Genomic DNA, 23273 nt, shown 5'->3' with positions numbered 1-23273 from the left:
GCCCGGCCGCCCTAGCCCCGCCCCCACCGCGGCCGCCCTCGCGTCTCACCTGGGGCAGCAGCGGGCTCCGAGGCCTGCTGGGCGCGTGGCCGGGCAGGCGGATGTCGAAGAGGGCCTGCAGGGCAGCCCGCGCCGCCTGGCCCTTGGCCAGCTTCTTGCTGCGGCCCGAGCCCTCGAACGTCCTGCCGTCCACGCTCACGGCCATGACGAAGCCCTTGGCGCGCTGGCCGTCGGTGGGCTCGGCGAGGCACACGTAGCGCAGGCCGGAGCGCAGCTCGTTGAGCACCACCACGGGGTTGCGGTCGCGCGGGGTGGCACCCACCAGGTCCAGGGGCCGGCAGAGCAGGCGCCCGCGCCGGCAGCCCGAGCCCAGCAGAGCGGCGTCCGCGGGGCGGCGGCCCGGGAAGGCCTCGGGGGGCGCCGTGGGCTCGAACTGCTTGAACAGCGTGTCGGGGAAGTCGGCCTGGTCGGAGGTGAAGTCTGGGGACGGCCCCGCGCCGCCGCCCATGGCCAGCTGAGCCTGGCAGGCGTTGGGGAACTGCACGAATGACCGCAGGGCCAGCTCCGCCGCCCGCATCTTGGCTTTCTTTTTGGTGGGCCCGGTGCCCTCGAAGGTGAGCCCGTTCACCTCCACGGCCACGGCGAACACGGGCGCGTGCACCGGGCCGGTCTGCGACACCATGCGGTACTGCAGGCCCGGGCGCAGGTCGTGCAGCTGCACCAGCGCGTTCTTGGGTGCCACAGACCACGACAGTTTCTTCCAGATGAGCTGCAGCTGGCACAGGTGGCTGCCGTTGCCCTCCTCCAGGGGCCGCTTCCTCTTCACACTGGGCGTGCCCCCCCGGGCCCTGTCGCCCGCGGGCAGGGGCCGGGCCTCCAGGTTGCTCACGTTGCGGTTCTCTTTCACGTCGGCACTGCTGGTACCTGCAAGTGAGAAAGACAGCCGTGACCCAGGGCGCTGGCAGCTCGCTACCGGCCACACGCAGGACGGGGGTCTCCAGGGCGCAGCTTGGCCTGGCCCGAACCAAAAGCCAGCCAGGAGGGGCACCCTGGGCGGGCACCTGCGGGAACACGTGTGACGCCGCAGCTCCGGACAGGGGGGCCACCTGCCCGGAGGCAGAAGGACCCGCGTCCCCCGGGGCAGTTCTTGCACAGACGCATTTCAGAGCAGAAGGTGTTGGGGGCGTGTGGGGGAGCACAGCACCCCTGGCACGGCTGCCATCTGCGGCCCTGGGCGCCGGCTGTGATGTCTGGGGCTGAGGCCAGCCGTCCGAGGCCCTGCGTTCCCGTGTCCCAAAGCCACCCCAGAGCAGACCAACAGGCAGCCCAGCCCTTCTATGAGGTTTGGGGTGGGGGTGTGTAAACTGTGATGTCTTACGACAGGGTGCATGCTAATGTCATGAGCATGAGTTACATCTGTGTGCATCAGCGTGGGTGAATCTCAGGAATGCACTAGATGGTGAACAACACGCAGGCAAGGGTATTGGGACTTTGAATGACACACACACAGACGGTGTGGTCACACGTGGGTGGTAAAGGTTTGAGACATCTGTACTGCCCCCGAGACACATGGAGGAAAATGATGCGGGCTCAGGGGCTGCTCTGTGTCTGTGGTGAGAGATGATACAAAGTAAATTCGGCAGAACTGTCCTCTGCTAACCGTGGGTGGTGCACGCATGCTCTGTGGACTGGCTATCTTGGGGCACCTGCAACCGATAACGCGGCTCTGTGCAGGAGATCTCAGGTGTGGTCGCTTCGGGACGAGAGTCCCGATGGCCCCACAGGTGAACATGCTTCCAGGGCACTGACCCCTCGGGCTCCCCTGGAATCCCCCGAGGTGGAGGTGGGTGCCGCAGGTGCCTCACATCTTCACCAAGCTGCACATCCTATTCCTAAAATCCACCCCGTGTGGGGATTGCAGCACTATGTTCTGGAAGGAACGAGGCTCAAGCAGGGAGGCGCTGGATCTGGGCTCGGTGGTTGGGGCGTTGGCGTCCTGGGAACCTTTGCAGCCACTGTAAGGCTGATTTTATGGAAGCAGAATCGCCCCATCATCTTCTGGGCTACCTCCCGGCAACCCCTGTGCTGGGCTCTGGGTGGCCTGAGGATGCTGAGCGCGGTTGGCCCTCGGTTCTGACAGAGGTGGGAGGCGAGGCGGCTGCCCGGGGCCAGGCGGGGCCCACGCAGATCCCCGGGAGTCGGGAGTCACTTGGCTCCCCTTGAGCACGTGGAGACTTGGGTTGCTTCTTACAGCCAGCCCATAGCTCCTGAACAGACATCCGGCGGGCTCCCTGAGCTCTGCCCCGGGCCGGTAAGAGCCATAGACCCCGCGACCTCGCCCCCCGGGGCGTTGCTGGCAGAGAACATACTGGTAAAGTGCGAGGTGCCCACGGGCGGGTACCCTCTCTGGGGGCCGCGCCCTCAGGGCTCGTGTGCCATCCCCGGGGTCAGGTGCGGGGGGAGGTGTTTTCCGTCTGCTAAAACCCCGACCGCTCAACGATGGATCCTTGGGTCCGTGTTTCCTCGGGCAGTTTGCTTCTGCGTGGCGAGTGGCGGTGGGTTTGCGGCTGTAACTTTGCTCAAAGGTGTGACGCCAAGGGTCCTTCAGCGGGAGGCGGATGCCATCCCTTTACAGGCTGCTCTGGTAGAAGGACTTACCTCCCAGATACCAAGCAGTTAATCTCTGCCTCTTTTGTTAATCGTGAGGCGTCTGAGGGACAGAGAGCCAAGAGCTGTGCCCTTCGGGGTATTTCAGGCCCGGAGATAGTAGATCAGATGAACCATGCAGTTTCTCAAATTGAAGGCAAAGATGGGGAAAAGAACCCCAACCCAGGAGCCGCAGGGTAGACCGCGTAGAAAACTGCCAGGGCTGCTCTAAATCCGAACTGGTTCCCAGAAGGCGGGGCTCGCTGAGCGACTCTGCTGCCTTCGAGGTACAAAGGTTCCTCTTGGAGGAACAGCCCTGTGGCCCGACCTCCCCCACCTGCATGGAACTGGTTCTCTGCTCTCCTGCCCGGCTCCCCGACACCCCACGGCCGCCGCCGTGACCGCTGCCCGGGGCCTGAGCCAGGGCAACCGCGCTGCGGCAGGAAGGCTGCTTGCTTCCTCGTTAACCAACAACTAATAATAATTGATGGAGAAAGTGGGCGTCTGGGCCGCACCCTGGACACCCCGGCCACAATCCCTGGTTTCTGCAGACGCGCAGGTCGGGCCTTGGGCTCCCGTGCACACGGCCGAGTGTTCTTTCACTGGCCCGTAGGGTCCGGGGGGCGGCAGTCACTTTGCCAGCTCGCGGCTCCTGCTCATGCCTCTTGGGTGGGAATGACCAGGGGCAGGTCCTTCACATGCCCAAACTCTGTTTTCTTAAAATGTCACACGTCAGTGTTCAGAGCACGTGCCTTCTGATGTTATTCTGAGTGAGAACCAAAGGAGCCAGGCCCCCAACACACAGGAAGCACGTTTCTCTGTGTGTTTTGAAACCAGCAGGAGACAGAGGCAGTCCCTCCTACGGACTAGCCCAGGGCCCCCAGGACACTGTCACTGTCTGAGCCCGGCGCCCACCCCACATCTCCCCTCCGACAGCAAGGCGGACATCGCCCCACCTTCCCAGTTCCCCAGAGCCCACAGCCTTGGGTAAATGGCTTTGGTCTCTTGGGAGGCCCGGTCCAGTGGGACACAGACAGATGCCCTGTCGCCAGAGGATGGTGGTGAGGGCCCGGGGAGGCCGCCTGGCGAAGAGACCGGCCCGCAGCCCTGGCGCCACCTAAAGATCGGGAGCCCGCGCTGGAAGATCGGCAGCCTACGCTGGAAAGCCTCCAGCCCCTTCACCAGGTCCAGGCCATCTCGCTACTGTCGTTCCACACGGACTTCCCACGGGACTCCAGTTCTGACCCTGCGAACTCACATTTCCTTCTTCCACATGGAAGGTACTAGATGCATTGCAGTCCCCTCCCGACCCAGGGAGTGGCCCTCACTGTTAGCTCCTGGGCTTCCTGTGCTCTGTCGTCAGAATGACCACTGAGCCTCTTTATCGTCATGCAGGCCGCGGGGTGCCTGGCCCTGCACGTGCTTCCTTGGGTCCAGGCTCCGCGGGATCCAAGCGCACAGTCACGGGTCACCCTTGAGGAGGGGGCGGGACACAGATGCTCCTCGTCCAATCTGCCCTGGGGGCATCACCGCTCAGGCTGGTCGCAGGCCTCGAACCTGTACCCTGTCCACTGGGGCACCCGATGTGGGCAGCAGGCTCGTTCCGATCCGGAGTCGTCAGGGAGCTTGTCCGGCGTTGACCCTGCAGGCTGACCTGCATTCCTCGCTGCTCAGACTCGGTCTTCTCCGGCGACTGTCCCAGGCCTCACGGAGGGGACACTGTGGGAGAGCGCAGGTGGGACTCCAGCCCTGGGTGCTGGGGGCGACGGGTGTGCAGAGCCGGCTGCTGGGTGTTGTGCGTGGCTCAGGGGAGACCCGGGGATCTGTACACGGCCATGCGTGAGCGCCGCCGCCTCCCAGGCTGTGTGCTCCCTGAGCACTGTCATCCCCGTGGCCATAGCGGCGGCCGCCGCCCACCCGCCAGGGCTCTCCCTGGGGTCGGGGGGCAGGATTTGGCGCTAGAATCTTTATGATGTGATAAAAATGATTTGTTTCTGAGATTGTATTTGTTGTACACTCGGAACAGCCCGACCGGACGGGTCACACTAGGTTATAAGAATTAGTGAGTCCTTTAATTCCACCCTGGAGCTCATTCTCCCAAATAATTGCTTTTCTCCTCAGTCATAACTCAGAGACTCTCAGGACACGGGGCCTCGAGCCGCTCGCAGGAAACTCCCGTCGCCGCGGGAGGCGCCACCGCGGGTCACCAGTTGGGTCGGGTCGGGTGGGCTGCACCGCTGCAGGGTCATGCACCATGCACGTGCCGGTCGGCCGGCCCCGCCCCCGCCCTCCCCCGCCCTCCCCCGCCCTCCCCCGCCCCGGGCCGCGCTCCTCCCCAGTCCCCGCCCCGCCCACGACCCCTCCCAGCGCAGCCCCTCCCCCGGCCCCGCCCCTCCCCGCCTCGGCCCCGCCCCCTCCGCGCCCCCGCCCCCGCCGCGGCCTGTGTCTGCGCAGGCGCACGGGGCGGGGGCGGCCGCGGATCCGGGCAGAGCGGGTCCGACACCCCGGGGCGAGCATCCTCGCGGGCTGGGACCGGCACGTCCACGCTGCGGCCTCGGCGAGCGGCTCCCGGGGGACGTGAGCGGCCGGCGGGCGAGGACCCGGCCGCCGTCCACGAGGGAGCCGCCGCCCCGCCCCGCCCCGCCCCGCCCGGCTCGCGTGGGGCTCGCGTCCCCTGGCCCGCAGGTGCCCTCCTCGGCCGGGCCGCGTCCTCCCTCCGGCGCCCCCGACCCCGCAGCCGCCTTCGAGGCCCAGCGCGTGCGGCCTGCACCCCGGGACGAAGCGCGGGATTTTGTGTGCGCGCGCGTGTGCGTGTGTCCGCGCCTGGAACTTCGCTTGCCAGGGGCGCGCCGGCTGCGCGGGGCAGGTGTGGGCGAGGCCCCGGCGTGAGCCCTCGTGTGGCCCCGGTCGGCGGCGGGCGCGGAGGCCCCGGGCAGCGCCACAGTCGCCCGCGGCTGCCCAGGGGACCTCGGGGCAGACCCCACCCCCACCCCCACCTCCACCCCCCGCGGGCTCCGGGGCGCCCACAGCCGCCGTGTCCGCGGGCTCGGGCTCGGCTGCAGGGACACGCGGGCGTGGGCGCGGGGCCGCGGGAGCCTACGGAGGCTGCAGGCGCGACCTCGCCGCGAAACGGGCGGAGCACCCCGTGTAACAGGCCGGACACACCTAGTCACGCGGCTTAGGAAGCAAGGGAGGCTTCAAGGCAGGTTCACACTCGCTTCTACCTGCCTACTCTTCTGCCTGCACAGCTGTGTGCGTGCGCGCCCAGCCTCCCCCCCCCCACAGGTGCGTGCACGCCCAGCCTCCCCCCCCCCACAGGTGCGTGCGCGCCCAGCCCCCCACCCCCCCCCGCACAGGTGCGTGCGCGCCCAGCCTCCCCCCCCCCCCCCCCCGCACAGGTGCGTGCGCGCCCAGCTTCCCCCCCGCCCGCCCCCCCCCCCCCCCCCGCCGCACAGGTGCGTGCACGCCCAGCCCCTCCCCTCCCCCGCACAGGTGCGTGCATGCCCAGCCGCCCCCCCCCCGCCCCGCCCCGCACAAGTGCGTGCACGCCCAGCCTCCCCCCCGCCCCGCACAAGTGCCTGCACGCCTAGCCTTCCCCCCTGCACAGGTGCGTGCACGCCCAGCCTTGCTCCCCCTCCCCCCGCACAGGTGCGTGCACCCCCAGCCTTCCCCCCGCCCCGCACAGGTGCGTGCGCGCCCAGCCTCCCACCGCCGCACAAGTGCGTGCACGCCCAGCCTCCCCCCGCCCCGCACAAGTGCGTGCACGCCTAGCCTTCCCCCCTGCACAGGTGCGTGCACGCCCAGCCTTTCCCCCCCTTCCCCCGCACAGGTGTGTGTGCACAGCCTTCCCCCCCACCCTTCCTCCTTGCACAAGTGTGTGCCCACCCACCCTTCCTTTCTTCCTTTTGAAGGGGAAGCACAAAGGAAAGACAGGATGGGGGGGGGGGTGTCGAGAGACTGATCATTTCCCTGCAATCCCTCGAGTGCTCAATTATAGTCGCTGTTCATGTTTTTCTACTACCCAGAGTGGGAGGGGATTCCAGGTGGGGGCAGGATTTCATGGTAGGGATGGGGCTCCCGGTGGGACAGGATGCCAGGTGGGGACAGGATTCTGGTTGAGGACGGGATCCTGGGTAGAGAGGAGACTGTACATGGAGACAGGATTCTAGCTGAGGATGGGATCCCGGGTGGGACAGGATTCCACGTGGGGACAGGACCCCGGTGGGGATGGGATTCATGATGGGGACAGGATTCTAGGTGAGGACGGGATTCTAGGTAGGGACAGGATTCCGGGTGGGGACGGGATTCATGATGCGGAAGGGATTGAGGGGTGGATGGGAGCAGAGCCTCCTCTTCCAGGAAGCCCGACAGCCATGCCGTCACCCCGAGGGGTCTCCGTGTTTGGGGACAGTAGGGGACCCTGGTGCGCCGGGGGCGACTGCTCAGGGAAGGGAGCCGCTTACTTAGATTGTCTTCATCCTCCGTGTTTGTGGCCTCGGGGCTTAAGTGCTTGAAGGGAGCGATCAAGGCTGACAACATGCTTACTTTGTCTGGAAAGAAAAGAAGAACAGGAAATGCACTTTTGACATCGAGTTTCAGAAAAACTCAATGTTGTCCTAGGTTCTTATTACTGAGGGTTTGGACAAGGGAGGTTGAAAGCTCGTTTTTGGTTTCAGCCACTTCATTCTGGTTCAGTCTTTTATTGAATTTCTGACAGCATTTTTATCAAACTCCTCTCTCCGTTCCATTTTAAACTTTATGATTTCCATCTTTCTTCTTTTCTCATTTTTGGCATCTCTCCTCCTCTGGTTCTGTGTTCCTCCAAACTCAAAGCGATGGTCTCTGGGGCAACAGCCTCCCGGGGGCTTGCGGGAGGCTGGGTGGGCAGCGCTTCGGACCCAGGGCACTTCACAGAGAGGGAGTGAAGCTGGTTAAGATAAAAAGCCCTCATTAGACGGGACGGGGATGGTGCAAACAGAGCCAAGACCATCTCTCCCCGTTAGTGGAGAGCTTGCTTTGTGGGCTCGAGGTGCATGCACCAGGGTGGACTTTCATGCTGTACAACACACCCGGCGGCGTCTGGGCAGCAGGAGAAGCAGCGGTGCACGAAGGAGGAAGGGAAGCGGGGTGGAGGCCCCCACTGTGCCCCCTGCCGATGGGCGCGCCGCCCAGCAGGGAGAGGAGCCCGAGAGCGCGCCCTTCGCCCGCGGCCCAGTGACGGGGGAGCGAAGGCACCACCTGTCCTGGGTCGGCCTGGGGCGGGCAGCTGGCCCCGGGGGATGCCACTCAGGACCTGTACGACCTGTGCTTCCACGTCAGGCCCTGCAGCTTCTCTTTCTCTCCCTTTACTGAAGATTTTATTTATTTGAGAGAAAGAGAGGGAACAAGCAGGGCAGAGGCAGAGGGAGAAGCAGGCTTACTGAGCAGGGAGCCCGACACGGGGCTCGACCCGGGACCCTGAGATCATGACCTGAGTCAAAGGCAGACGTTTCACCCACTGAGCCCCCCAGGTGCCCCCCCTGCAATCTGTCAGCCGGAAAGATCGGGGAATTGTGGGATGGGAGTGCAATTGGGAGACTTGAAAAACAACTAATGAAGGGGCCAAAGGAAAAGCTCCTTTCCGTAGAGATTCCACCAACTAACCCCCCCCCCTCCCAGGGGAGGCTAGGAGCCCTGATCCTCAGGGGAACCTACTCTGGGGTGGAGGAGAGCACCCACGGACGGCTCACGCGCCCCCTATTCTCCTGCACCCGCCTGTCCCGGTGTCCTGGGGCCAGCCGGGGGCCTTCCCGCTGTTCTGGGGCCTCGCCCGGCCCGCAGGGGCGGGAGACGCATCTCCAGGAACTCGCTGGCTCTCGGGGCCCGTCTGCCTGTATCCTCAGAGTGGGGACGGCTGGCCCGGGAGGGAGGGTCCCTTGGTGCACACATCACCTGTGACTCTGCACCAACACCTCCGCTCCTGGCTTTCCTCCGCTCCTGGCTTTGCCTCCAGGCGTCCAGACCAGGCCCCTATTGTGCTCTTTCTCTTTCAATTCCGAGCCTACGCTCCCTTTCCCAGGCTTTCCAGAGGCCGGGGGAGCTCGCATTGAAATTCACTCAGGAGCCTGTTAACAGCTGTTGTTTCCAGTAGGGACGGGCAACGGTATAATGTTCACTCAGAGAGAACAATAAATAACTCAAATATAAAATGCCTGCTCTTTCTTCATTCTACGGAACGAGAAGAATAAGCCAGGGAGGGATTGGCTCTCCAAACCCTACAGCCCAAGCTAATTTACTACAAGGGAATGAAATCTCTTGCTTGAGTTATAATTTCATTAAGGGCGCCCAATAATGTTACACAAAGAGTGTGAAGCTCAAATGATTTAGTCTGGAGCATCTCAAAATGAAATTACATTTTTTTCTAATAAAGCAGGGCTACCGGCCAAACACCCACAAAAATACACTAAACTATTTCAGAGCTCACCTTAGCAAAATTGTGAAATATTTAAAGATTGTTTCAGGTCCTCAATGTTCTTGCTTTCTAGGGTTGCCAGATTCATAGAATAAAAACCCCAGACACTGAGTTAAAATTGAATTTCGGGTAAACACCAGATACTTATTTAGTGTTTGTCTATCTATCTATCTATCTATCTATCTATCTATCTATCTATCATCTATTATCCATCATCTATCTATTATCTGTCTATATCAATCAATCTATCATCTATCAATCATCTATCATCTATCAATCAATCATCTATCATCTATTATCTATCAATCATCTATCATCTATTATCTATCTATATTTATCAATCATCTATCAATTATCTATCTATCTATCTATCTATCTATCTATCTATCTATCTATCTATCTATCTCCAGTATTGTGTGGGGCAAACATACACCGGAACATCATTCAGTCTATCTGAAATCCAGATTTAAGGCAAAAGACTTGAGTAGACACTTCTCCAAAGGAGACATACAGACAGACGGCCAATGGACACTGTCATGGGCAGGGAGATGCAGACCAAAAGCACATGGACACCACCTCCCTGCCGCTGGCATGGCTGCCGTGTAGACGCCAACTGGGAAGTAGCGAGCGTCGGTCGGTGCCGGTGCGGGGGGGTCGGGACGGAGGGAATGGTGGCGCAGCCCCTGTGCAACCAGCAAGGCCGCCTCGATCTAAAGTGAGGTCTCAAGGAGATCCGTGCATACCCGTGTTCACAGCTGCTGAAGGGTGGACGGGCCCCGAGTGTCCACCAGCAGATGAACGGACAACACAATGGATTATTACTCGTCCTGAAAAACGGGGCAGGGGACACTGCCACAGGCTACGACATGCGTGGACCATGGGCCTGACTGGGATAAATAGGTCCCCGAAGGACACGCACTGTGTCATCCTCTTGTCCGAGGTCCCCAGAGGACCCAAATCCGTAGACACAGGAAATGCAACGGTGGGAGCCAGGGGCTGGGGGGCGAAGGGCTCAGTGTGTAATGAGGACAGAGCTTCGGTTCGAGAAAATAAGGGTCTGGAGATGGATGGTGGCGGTGGTGGCACAATGACGTATCTACCCATGTGTATCGGATGCCGCCGAACTGTATGTTTAAAGACGGGTAAGACGGCAAATTTTACATTGTGTATATTTTGCCAGTTTAATAAGTCAAATCTAACGGGACATCTTTCATGCCCTAGCAGCTCCTCCAGCGCCGTGGGTTCCAGGTTTCCAGCTTAGGCCCCCCGACCCGAACAGAGCAGGACACCTAGTGAGCGGCTGGTCCGTTTGCTAGGCAGGCCCACCTGCAACTCTGCGCCAGGAGGGGACTGGCTGCAGCCGTAGTGTGTCATTAGGAAAGACGGTGGGGATTACATGTTTTTTATTTGGAAAAATCGCAACGAAGATTCCTCGTCAGCACCTTTGTTGGTGGCTATTCCCTTGACGCACTCTGCGTTGGGTTGGTTGCATCTGAGCAGCTCTCGGACGTCCAGCCCACTCTGTTCGCTGGGCTCAGCACCGCCCCACGCCGGGCTCACACGGGTACGGAGGGACATGGAGGCTGGGCTTCTACTTTACTCAGGTCCGGACGTCTGGGGGCAAGCTCGGAGGAGCCAGCTCAAAGAGAATTCCCTGCGCTTCCCGCAGCCCTCCACACCCCCCACCCCTTGCAAAGTCTGGAAGATGGAGAAGGTGTTTCTGGAGGGAAAGTCTCTCCCTGCACCCAGAGTGTCTGCTGCAAACCCGCAGAGAGTGACCCAGAGGGAGAGAGCGGCCGGCCTGGGCTGGCAGAGGTGCCGGGTGGCACCGGGCTGCCCTCTGGCCAAGGGTCACTTCTAGGGGAGGCCTGGCCCGTGCCCTTTCTAACGCATCCCCTGAAGGGATCCAGGACATTTGCATTGGAGACCTCATTGCTCTTTGCAAAATAAGTGGCTGTGGCCCCTTGGAAGTGATTTCAAGTATTTTCAGAGCCTGGGGGAAGCGCTCTCAGGGGCCGGGAGCTCTTCCCTGGGACCATGTGAGACCACAGTCGCTGGGAATGTTGATAACAAAGAGCAAACTCAAGTGGCAAGCGGTCGGGTCGGTCGTGGCGTAGAGGCAGATAAATAGACCAGAACACAACTGCATTCAGGGAGGGAATCGTACCCATACGGTCAGCGGATTCCCAACAGAGATCTGCGAGTCACACTATGGGGCGGAAGAAAGTCTTATTGACAAATAGCGTTGAAAAAAACCGTACACCAGCTTGGAGAAGGTGAATCCTGAGCTCGACCGCACACCACACCCGAAAATCATCACAAAATGGGTTATAAACCCAGCCTGGGAGGACCCTGCTTACCCACGGCGGGGGCAGGACAGGCGGGGAGGGGCCCATAGTTTGGGTCCTGCTCCGTGAGGACCGTGTTCGCCTCTTGACCAAGTAGGACGAGCACCTTGGAGTCCTCCGGGGCCTGAGCACTCGGAGCTCCCTGGACGGTCCGTTCATGTGAGACTGCACGCCCGCCGTAACTTCCGATAAACACCGCAATTGCCAGAACATGTACGGGTTTGACCCCGTGCTCTGCGCACCCCCAGCAGCCCCCACTACTTCCTGGCGCGGGTTGTTTTCTAGAGGCCCATGAATTGAGCCCTTTGGCGCCGCCCCCATCTCAACAATTCCGAGTTCTGTACAATTATCTCCGTCTGGTTGGCTGCAGCAGGCGTGGCTCCGGGGCCCGTGTATCCCCCAAGAGGAAGGTGACCGTCGGAAGGCACAGAGCTCTGCGGCAGCCCCCGGGCGGCGCACCTCGGCCCCCCTCATGCACTGTCTCAGGGTCTCGTGTTGCCAGAACACGGCCGGACAGATGGCCTCCCTCCCTCCCGACCCACTTTCCTTCCCAGCCGTGTGCTACGATCGCGTCCAGGTACGTCCCTCGTGGATGTGACTTCCAGCTAAACACAGACACGGGCCAGCCTGGACAGGTGGGCGCCCCCAGGGAAGCAAGGAAATAATTAGCCTCAGTGCAGGCAGGAGGCGAGGAGTAAGGGTTTTCGGGTAAAGGCAAAGAGTTTTTCTTGTGCACTTTCAGGAATGTGTATTTTCTTTTATTTATTTTTTTTTAATTTTTTATTTATTTATGATAGTCACAGAGAGAAAGAGAGAGAGGCAGAGACATAGGCAGAGAGAGAAGCAGGCTCCATGCACCAGGAGCCCGACGTGGGATTCGATCCTGGGTCTCCAGGATCACGCCCTGGGCCAAAGGCAGGGGCTAAACCGCTGGGCCACCCAGGGATCCCAGGAATGTGTATTTTCGATGTGGCTCCCCAGCTGCCGTCCGACGAACGGCCCCAGGGAGCTCAGGCCTCATTACAGGAGAGACCCTGGGTCTGCGTGAGGTCGGGTGGCCGACGGGAAGGTCTGATTGTCACGGGGGACCCAGGGCAGCTTCCGGGCGGGTAGCAGCCACGGGAGGCCCTGAATCAGGGTGCAGGCCAGCAGGCGGCCAGGCAGTAACTACGCCGCACACTCAGTGAACCACGGCTTCCCCGGAAACTCCTGGACCTCGGGGTGGGACGTAGCTGGAGACGGGGTCTTTGAAGAGGGGACTAAGGTAAGACGCAGTCACCAGGACGGACCCCGATCCGGATCCTCACAGGAAGAGGAGATGAGGACACAGATGCGCAGGGGGACGGCCACGCGGGACAAGGGGAGGGGACGGCGTCCGCACACCCAGGAAGGAGGCCTCGGGGACACCAGCCCTGCCTGCCCGACCGCGAACTCCGGCCTCCAGGACGCGGACAGGGAGGGTTGCTGTGTGTCTCTGGTCCAGTCGCACACCTGGCCCCAGAGGGACGGATGCAGAGACACGGCCGCTGGCCGGGGACCTGGAAGTCGGGAAGGGGCCCTTCGGGAGGTGCCCGGGCTGCCGAGACCTGACAGGTGGCAGCCGCGTCCCCATGTGCTGAACTGGGCCGTCTGTCCAGAGCGGGAGACTCCTGCGGGAAGGGGGGTGGGCTCACTCAGCTCAGGGTGTGGAGGGCGCCTCGATGGGAGGAGCGGCTCCTGCACACGCCCCGGTAAGTGCACCAGCATCGCACGCCGAAACCCTGAGCCCTGGGGACCAGGGTGGGGGGACCAGAGGGCGGCCACGTGAGACCAACGCCAGACCTCTGGGTTGGGACAGATGAGCTGGAGGGCAGAGAGGGGGAGAGAGGGAGGGAGAGACGGGGAGACACAGAGACAGGGAAAGACAGAGACAGGGAGAGAGGGAGGGGGAGAGAGAGGGAGAGATAGGGGGAGAGACAGAGACAGGGAGAGACAGAGACAGGGAGAGAGGGAGGGGGAGAGAGAGGGAGAGATGGGGGAGAGACAGAGACAGGGAGAGAGGGAGGGGGAGAGAGGGAGAGACAGAGAGAGACAGCAAGAGACAGAGACAGGGAGAGAGACAGAGAGACAGAGATAGGGACAGAGACAAGGTGAGAGAAAGAGACAGGGAGAGAGACAGTGGCAGGGAGAGAGACAGAGAGACAGAGACAGGGAGAGACAGAGACAGGGAGAGAGACAGAGAGACAGAGATAGGGAGAGAGACAGAGACAGGGTGAGAGACAGAAACAGGGAGAGAGACAGTGACAGGGAGAGAGACAGAGAGACAGAGACAAGGAGAGAGGGAGGAGAAGAGAGAGAGGGGGAGAGACAGTGAGAGACAGAGACAGGGAGACAGAGACAGGCAGAGAGACAGCGAGACAGCTCCCGTGCAGAGGAGGTGGGTCCTCACCAGCAGGGCTGCCCCGGGAGAGCTGAGGTTCCTCCCCCTCCCCTTGCCCTGGGGGGGCTCAGACCTTCCTAGATGGGAACCTCAGTCAGGCCAGGGTGGGCCTCGTGGGGGGGACACGACCGGGGGGTGGAGGCTCCCCTGAGATTTGCTGGGGCTGGGGGTGCAGAGTAAGGGTGGAGCCTCCTGGGGACCCGTGGGCTCTGCCCTCGGACACCCCCAGCCTCAGCGCGCTTCGGGGGGACCCGGGGGCTGGAGTGCGCTCTAGCGACGGGCAGTGCGGGCCTTACGGACCTGGGACTCCGGGGGTCCCTCCACACGGCGCCAGGTCCCCAGGGGGCAGTCCCCAGGCCAAGGTCACCGCGAGCACCCCACCCACGGAGCTCGGCCCCCGGAGTCGGACTGCACAGGTGGGAGGTCTGACACGGCCGCCGACCGGGCTCAGGCTGGGTTCCAGGCATGCTGTCCTGCCCCCAAGGGCTCCCGGGTCACAGCCGAGCGGTCCCTGCGCCAACGTGGGACGCACCCCGGTGGGGGCTCATGGGGCCGCGACCACGGCGCTGTGAACAGTGTTGCAGACCCGGCACTTGTGGACGGGTTCCCGGCCCTGCGAGCCCGGCTTATTTTTGGCCGCGGGGGAGAAGCAAGCCAGTGCCCCCTGCTCACCGTGGGCGGTGCGAAGACACAGATAGTCCCTCAAGTGATCGACCGACCAAGGCGACTCTTTGCCACAAAGTGCGTTTAGGTTTTAGGTACATACACGTGAAGGTGCGTGTTCACACCCCACCGGGAGAGCCCAGGCCTCCCAGGGGATGTGCCAGGCCCTTGGCGGAGCTGCGCGGGGCATGGACGCTGCAGGGTGCGGGACACCGTCCTCCACATCAGCCCAGAGGCTCCGTCTCTTCTCCGCTGGCGACTGGTGGCTTCAGACCTGATGCCCGTGCAGCCTGGACACGGTCCTCGCCGCCAGCCCCGCTGAGCAGGTAACAGGCTCCTGGTGGGTTTCCCGACCCTACAGAAGTGTCTCCCCCCAAAGTCACCCCAACACCGTTGTTCCTTAGAGCTCCCTGGGCTTCCTCCCTTAGCACCCTCTGTTTTCTTTGGACACAGGCTTAACCAAAGTCCTTTTATTTCAGGATTTCACGTTCTGTTTTTCTATTGGATAAGAAGATTGCCCAGATCAGTGTTTTCTAGCCAAGAGCATCCCACCCTTCCTGCGCTGGAGGCTGCACCCTGCACCGTAGGTCTGCACGGGACGGAAAGCATCACAGGAGTCCAGCGCCGACCCGAGGTTGCCAGGTTTTCTGAGCACCGAGTCGTGCGTTTGTCAGGTGGCGACCGCTGCTTGACAGAAACGCCGTGTCATGCTGGTTAATCGTACGTCTCCCCGTGCCCAGGCCCTTGGGAGCCCTGAGGTCTGGCCACACATGAGGGGGTTTCTCATCGAGACCAGCATTCGAGGGATGCCCGGGTGGCTGAGTGGGTTGGCGCCTGCTTCCAGCCAGGTGTGTGATCCTGGAGTCCCGGGATCGAGTCCCACATCAGGCTCCCTGCAGGGAGCCTGCTTTTCCCTCTGCCTGGGTCTCTGCCTCTCTCTCTCTCTCTGCGCCTCTGATGAATAAATAAAATCTTAAAAAAAAAAAGAGACCAGCATTCGAAGTGGAGGACTGAGTAGAGCAGAGGCCTCCTCGCAAGGGTGGGTCTCACCTAATAAGTCGAGGCCTGCACAGCCGTTTGGGGTTGAAGGGAGGATTCTCTCCTGCTCCTGCTGGGCTGGGCCAGCCATCCTCCTGCACTCCCGGTCCACAGGCCTCCGCAGCCGGACTGGGGTCTCCCACCTGGGAGGGGCCAGGTGCAGGCACGGGGCTGCCGAGGCCCAGGGCCCCCACTCAGATGGGGACATGACCCAGGGCCCCACTCGGATGGACACGGCCAAGAACAGCACGCCCAGAAGCCCACGTGCCACCCCTGAGCTCTGGGCCTGGGACGAGCCTGGCCTGTGGCTGCAGACTCTGCTGGCTGCCAGGTTCTGTGGGCCTGTGGGGCGTGTGCATGAAACAGCTGAAGCACAGGGGCGTGCGTGCTTATTCGTGAGAGTCCCTCAGAGACAGAGCCCGTGGGGCGTGGAGATTAGAAGGAATGACCCACTCCGTTGGGGAGCACGCAGGCCCTGCAGGCTCCCACCCGTCAGCTGGGGAGGCAGGGAGGTGACACGGTGGAAGGTCCATGACCCGGGGATGCCAGGGATACAGCCTGGCATGAGGGTGGCAGGGCCTGGGCTGCGGGGCCCCCATCAGGCAGCCTCAGCCCCCTGCTGGGCACAGCCCGCTCTGAGGACCAGACTAAAGCTGAAGCCCCCAGGACGGGCATCACTTCCATGAGCAAATACGCTTGAGGAATGCTCAGTTCTGTGACATTAAGCAGGTCTGTCCCCTGAGGGGCTTGTGGGGGCTCCTAATGGGTGATGTGCTAGCGTGACTTGAAAATGTGGGGATCCCCGGGTGGCTCAGCGGTTTGGTGCCTGCCTTCAGCCCAGGGCATGATCCTGGGGTCCCGAGATCGAGTCCCACATCAGGCTCCCTGCATGGAGCCTGCTTCTCCCTCTGCCTGTGTCTCTGCCTCTCTCTCTCTCTGTGTTTCTCATGAATAAATAAAATCTTTAAAAGGAAAAAGAAAATGTCCGAAGCGGAGCCGCAGCCTTTCTCGTGGCCTTGGAGCGCGTCCTTCACAGCATCGCTCGAGCTTCCGCTCCATGAGGTGTCCCATGGGAAGTGCTATGGGCAGGCGGAGCCGCCTCCTGTCTGGGGCGCAGCCCTGCGGGTGACCCCACACAGCGTTGGCTGCGACTGCGACCCGCCCCCGGGGCCGGGCCGGGCCTGCCGCACTTGGGAGGTGAGTGCGAAGGTGAGTGTGAAGGTGTTCGCGGTGCGGAGCTCGGGGCATCGAGGGAGGCGCCATCCTCTGCCTCGCTGTGGTCAGGTCCGCTCCCCCGTAGCATCTGCTGTGTGTTTGTTGAGCGCCTACGAGGAGTCGCCCCGCGCGGGCCCAGGGTCGGCGTCCACCCTGCCTGGGGGTACAGGCCCGTGAAAGCTCAGCAGACTCATCGTCTCCCCCACGGAGCCTCTGGGGGGGACGCTGCTCCTGACAGCAGCCTCGGGCTGTCAGCTGCGCCGGCTCCGGGTGGCCTAGCCCCGGAATCCCACTCCCGGCCGGGTGGGAGGGCAGGTGTGCGGGGTGGGACAGAGCCTGGGCGCGCAAGGAGCCTGGCGGCGGGGCCAGCGGAGCCCGGGCTGCAGGTCGGCTGTTCCTGGCGTGGGCACCTGACCCCGGCCGGTGGGCGAGAGGCAGGCCCCGTGTCCCCGGGGGCAGAGCAGCCCCTTCTTGGGGAGTTTGGGGCGAGACTGTGGGCCTGGAGCTGAGCCCTGCGGCTGTGAGAAAGGCTGGGTCCCCAGGCTGCTGCATGGCTCCCATGGAACGAGGGGCCGGACGGAGCCACTGCCAGTGGCCCCTCGCCAGTCTCACGACTGGTCTTCTGAGACGTGGAGCCAAGTACACCCCCACTCTCCGTAAACACTTGGGACGAAACATGAAAAATATCTGCACTTGGCCAGTTGGCTTTGGTTCACTGGGGAGACGGGACGGTCCCACCGATGAACAGGTGTGGGAGAGCTCTGCATCTGCCCCGTCGCTGACATGGCCGCGGCCGCCTGCGTGACAGGGGGACCTCGTCTGCGTCGTCGCCCACCCACCCGCGGCGGTGGCGGCTGGAGCTCCAGGCACGACGGCGGGAAGAACTGCAGAGCTTGGCTGCTGACCCTGACGTGGTAACGTCTTTTTAACACTGGGGCTGTCTCAATCTGTGCGGCATTTGGGGCCTGGGCCTCCTGGGGGGCCCTGACCCACCCTCATGAGCATGGCGGTCACACTGTCCGTCCCGCTGTCTGTCCCGGAGACGGCCCCGGCGCCCCGGCAGGAGGAGGCCGGCTCGCCCCAGGTAGGGCTGCTGCCTGCGTGCTCATGGAGCGGGTTTTGGGCCTGATTCCCGTACACTGGGGTGCGGGGGACTCTCGGGGCCCCCACAGTACCGAGCATGGGGGCCCAGGGCTGACCAGCAGGGGAGGTGCCAGGTGGCCAAGGGCTCACGCCACCAGGGTCTGTCACTGACGTGGTGGGGAGTGCCCTAGGTCTCCTTCAAGTAAAACATCCGCTTTGGAGCCCCAAGGGGAGGAGGAGGTGGCTGGCGTCCCCTTGGAGTGGGAAGTGTTTCCGGGAGCCGCTGAGCGAGCACGGCCAGGGGGGCTGCAGCTGGGGGCTGGGGGCTGAAGGGTCTGCGCGGGGGGGGCTGGGCGGAGGGGCCTTCCTCGAGGCTGTCAGGCTTCCGAGGACACATTTCTCTGTGTGTCTCAGAGGCCCGGCTGCGGTGACACACATCAGGAGTGATAATGGGGGCCGTGCGTCTGGGTCCCCGGGCGGCCAGCTGACAGCCTGTCCTTGAGCGTCCGGATGGACCATAACTCTGCAAAGATGGGGCCCGCATTTGCTGGGCTGTCACCGCTCCGCTGGTGTTTCACGGTGTCCCCGGCGCAGCAGGCTGGGCACAGAGATGACCACGTGCTGAGCCTGGGGAACACCCGCCCTCCCACTGCCCCTGCGTTAGGTGAGGACACGTCCTTCCGCCACTCGGCCGTGGGTTTCCTGAGCACTCACGGGCCGACTCCGTGGGCGGGGGTTCAAGCGGCCCCTCGAGTTTACTGCCAGGTGTCCCTCCCACCACCACCCGGGGCCTCGCCTGCAGCCCAGGGAGCCTCGCGTTGCTTCCCTGAAATCCCTGGACCCAGAGGGATGCTGACAGGACTGGGCTTATTTCTTGTCAGTTCATTTATTTACTTATTTACTATTATTATTTTAAAAAATATTTTATTTATTCATGAGAGACACAGAGAGAGAGAGGCAGAGACACAGGCAGAGGGAGAAGCAGGCTCCACAACGGGAGCCCGACATGGGACTCCATCCCGGGTCTCCAGGATCACGCTCTGAGCCAAGGGCAGATGCTCACTGAGCCACCCAGGGGCCCCTTTTTTCATTTTTTTTAAATTATTTTTTTATTTTTTAGTTTAAATCATTTAAAGACGCATGGATTGTTTAAGCAAAATGCTCCTCTTTTTGTCCAAATTCAATCTCAGGTCCTAGAAGCCTCGTGGGTCAGATTCCTGGTGTCCCCGCCGAGCGGGGACGGGGAGTCTGCATCCCTGCCTCCTGCACCCGGTGTGGACGCTCCCACCCAGAGCCCTCGGGGTCCTGGGGCCCAGTCCCCACTGCAGGGGTGAGGTCGGGGGGCAGCCTCTCCGTGCACCCCATGTCTGAGGCACTAGTGCATACCTATTGCGTGTTGACCGTGTCAGCACAAAGTGGGAAGCACCCACTTTCAGGTGTTTCCTCTCCTAACGCTCACAGCAGTCCCAAGTTTATCATGATCTTCCTCTCGTCACGCAGAACACGGGCTGGAGGGAGTAGTGGTGGGCTCTGTTCAGGCTGGGCCGCAGCCTGCGGGCTCCACTGAGCATGGCTCAGCCGCCGCCAGCCCGGGTCTCTGGGGTCACACCAGCGCGCACCACCCTGCACGTCCCCGCGCATCTCCACACCACCCTGCACGTCCCCTGGCAGGGACCCCGAGGCGCGGGTGCCGGGGAGCAGTGCTCTCCCGATGGCCGCCTCGTTGACGTGTCCACGGAACAACGGAAACCAGACGGAAGAGAAGTCGTCTGCGGTAAACGGCGGTTCTCTAAGGCGTCTACCGTCGTGGGTAAGTTCGTTCCGTATCGCGCTCCCTGTAGACGCGAGAACTGAAGCTCGTGTCTGCAAGAGCCACCGTTGAACCGCGCCCGGGTCCAAATAACGTCCTGCTCGCCGCCCAGGGTAGTTTTAGGGTGAACCACGTGGACAGGGTAGTTGTAAAAATAACCCGCAAAGAGCATCGAAATTCCTGAAACTCTACGAACTCTTCCAATTACATATGTTTATATATAAATATACAGATGTCACTGTCGAGTTTCCGAAAACACTGAAAAACCCAGCAAGACGCCGGCATTGTCAAGTGATGCGTCATTTCATTGTTTTATTTTCCTAGTACAGTTTGGATGCTCGTTCACTTGTTTTGTTTTCTGGCACATTTTAGGTTTTGGATAGTCTGGGGCGGGGGAGGGGGGGAAGGATCCGCGCCTTGATGTTTATTGATTTCCTTGGGAATTTCCCTGTTCTGTTGCACGTGCTTTACGCTGCGAACCAGTTACCTACGTCCTGTTTTTTTTTTTTTTTAAAGATTTATTTATTTATTCATGAGAGACACACAGAGAGAGGCAAAGACATAGGCAGAGGGAGAAGCAGGCTCCTCGCAGGGAGCCCGATGAGGGACTCTATTCAGGATCCCAGGATCATGCCCTGAGCCGAAGGCAGATGCTCAACCGCTGAGCCACCCAGGCGTCCCTTTTTTTTTTTTTTGGTAAGTGTAACCGCATAGCCCGGGGGAGCAAAGGATTGCCCTCCAGCTCTGATCTGGAGCACATGACGGAGTTCAGGAAAGGGAAGCTGGTTTTAAGCAGAATGAGGCAGGTGCAGGGGTTTATGCACACACATGCCTGGTCATCTTACCCCTGCAGGGGCTCTGTCCATGGAGCCCGTAATTCTACTTTAGGATGTGGCATGTGCGGAGCAGAACCTCCTTGCGATGTGCTGGTGAGAAAATCAAGTGGAAATCAGCGTGACAGGTGTACGTCGGCTCCCAGCCGAGCGGGAGGCCAGGGGCCCCGTGGAGGGTGCGGGTGCGGCTGCGGGGGACGGGGAGCTCGGGGCTGCAGGTGCGTGAAGGGTGGTCGGGGATGCTGCTGGTGCCCTGGCTTTACTCACCCCTCGTTGTCCCTCCCCGCAGCTCTTGTTGCACAACCGGGTGAATTATGCTGCCCAAGGTTATTGCTCAGATAACCTATGAAGTCTCCCCGTTTTATCACACGGATCTAAATGTTAACTAAGTGCTTGTTAGCTTTCCACATTACGTCAGAGGGATTCATTAGCGCTTCCGTCTCCGGGTATGTGTGCTTTAGGAGCCTTTAGATTAAAGATGAATCAAAGTGACTCAGTCCTGCAAGTTTTGGATTAGAAATCAGTGTCTCTCTGGATGCCGTCCAAGTGTAAAATGTAGCACAAATTGCCTTTAAAAATTAATAATTCACAAAATCTATGGGCTAAAGCCCAGTCTGGCTTGAGAAGATAAGTAAAATAAATATTGTAAAGTCAATTTTTAATAATCTGTGGCATGGAATTTAAGCACAAGAGAAAACATTTAGCAATTAGGCAGGAGCATTTGGTGCATGATTAAATGTGAATAATAATATTTAAAAGCCCCGTACCTTCCTTGCTTGCAGAAAATATCACTTAAAGTTCTAATCTAGCACACAACACAGCTCGTACCATTTCATTGTTTAATGAGCTCCTGCCTTGAGATGTTCATGTTTGAGCAGTTACTTTTATAAGTATTTTTACATCGACAGCTATGTGTAAGACTGGCAAGAAGTCACAGAGACAGATGTTTGATGAGGGATTGTCAGGCCAGCGCAGTCATGGAAAATAATATAATTAGATCCGTCACTAGGCTGGTAACCGGTGGTCGGGCATATTTATCTAATTATTGAGACGGCGCATTTACATCTGAGGGGATTTTATTCTAAGAGGTTTATAAGATTGGGAGTTAAGGCTGATCTCCCGACTATCTACCACGTAGAAGCTGGCCTCCGGGCTACGGTTTTTCACGATGAAGAATAAAATCCCTGATGGATGATGGCAGGGCCTCATCTCCCAGAAAGAGGCATCAACATAAAAGGCCGAGGAAACGGAGGAGCCTGCTTGGAACAGAGAGAGACGGAGGCAGCGTGAGCGGGCGAGCGAGCGGGGCACCCCGGGTGCGAGGGGCAGCCTGCTGCAGAGGGCCCTGCACCCAGGCCGGCAGGCAGGTCGGGAGTTCCGGAAAGAGAAAGACGAGAGGGGGAGAGGGGAGCGCTGGAGGGCCCTGCCCCTTAGCGCCTGCCGAGCACCCCAGACAGACGGGAGAGCAGCCCTAAACGGCCCCCTGTCACACTTCCTGCGCGTGCGCACCCGGAAGCCGTGTTTTGCAGGGGTTTGCACAGTGCACGGACCCGAGCAAGTGAGTCTGTCTGTAGAGAAGAGATGCAGGTGGAAGCCTTGGCATCCCTAAGCCGCCCCTGCACCTGCTGGGCTGTCCCTCCCGGGCGGCGGTGGCAGCTGCTGGCCCCTAGGGGGAGCTCGGAGCCCCCAGAGCCTCCACCGCGGGTGCAAGAGTGTGGGTGAGACCCTCGGTGGACCGAGGTGCTTCAGGTCATCAGGGTGGGGTCCTGGGTGGAGAAGGGACGGCGCGGACACTTCCTCGGACCTGCGTTGATTTACTCCAGACGAAAGGAAACTTCCACATTGGGTGGGAGTCGAAAGTTCAGTTCTGCACTGAATGCTCGTGCCCTCCCCAAACTGCTGTGTTAAAACGGAGCCCGCGGGGTGATGGTGCGAGGAGGCGGGGACTCTGGAGGGGACGAGGGCATGGGGGGCTCCCTCGGGTGGGATGGGTGTCCCTGGAGAGGAGGCGGGGCCTCTGGAGGGGAGAGGGCATGGGGGGCTCCCTCGGATGGGATAGGTGTCCCCAGAGAGCCCCTCGCCCCATGCCCCACCATGGGAGGACACAGGGAGGAGGAGCCAGGAAGCGGGGTATCACCAGAAGGTGCCTGGGCCTCGGCCCTCCGGCCTCCAGAGGGATTCCGAGGCAGCGATTCCCGGTGTTTCAGGCCTCCCGTGTGAAGGGTTCCGTTAGAGCAGCCCCGTGGGCTGAGGCAGCCTGAGACCCGAGCGCGGTGCAGATCCACGTGCCCACGCGTGCTGTGCTCTTGGTGTCCTGTGTGGATTTGCAGGAGTCGTTGGTTTCCAGGCTTGTCAGGGCTTGGAAATCCAGCCTCTTGTTCAGTCCACGCAACTGAAATGAAGGATCTCAAGTGACCCAGGCTCTAGCTCCAGGGTTGCCACCTTGTGATGTCACGGCAGTTGGCCAATTTCTAAAAGTCTTGGTGGGGTGAGAGGCCACAGAGGGACTTCCGCTTGGTCTTGTTTAAGATCCCTTTTGTCACAGAATTTTATTCTCCTGCTGAATATCTGTCTTGGCTCCGCCCCCCATGGGCCAGATACTGTTCCAGGCCCTGCGGGTGTAGCAGTGAGCAAAATGGGTCAGTCCTGCCCTCGTGAGCTCACGTGCCGGGGCTTGAACCCCGCACGGTGGGAGGGCGTGGTGCTCAGGCACCACAGTGCGACAACGGTGACAGGCCGCTAGTTTTCTCTGCCCCTCCCACTGTCA

The 23273-nt window shown here is 61.0% G+C and overlaps 1 protein-coding gene across 2 annotated transcripts in view; it reads right to left on the bottom strand.

The window, feature by feature from the left end:
• ADARB2 (adenosine deaminase RNA specific B2 (inactive)) overlaps positions 1-23273 on the bottom strand; it is a 339341-nt gene that overhangs the window by 82757 nt on the left and 233311 nt on the right. The window contains exons 2-3 of one of the 2 annotated variants that reach the window (XM_041767012.1): positions 7110-7196; positions 50-924 (exon numbers count right to left, since the gene is read on the bottom strand). In XM_041767012.1, the coding sequence (XP_041622946.1) occupies positions 50-924; positions 7110-7196 (962 nt within the window). The remainder of the gene's footprint in view (positions 1-49; positions 925-7109; positions 7197-23273) is intronic. The other variant, XM_041767013.1, reaches the window with a different exon arrangement.

The sequence above is a fragment of the Vulpes lagopus genome, chromosome 8, assembly GCF_018345385.1.
Source record: "Vulpes lagopus strain Blue_001 chromosome 8, ASM1834538v1, whole genome shotgun sequence".
Taxonomy (NCBI): Eukaryota; Metazoa; Chordata; class Mammalia; order Carnivora; family Canidae; genus Vulpes; species Vulpes lagopus.
The sequence above is the reverse complement of the archived record's forward strand: the minus strand, read 5'-3'. Positions and strand labels throughout refer to the sequence as shown.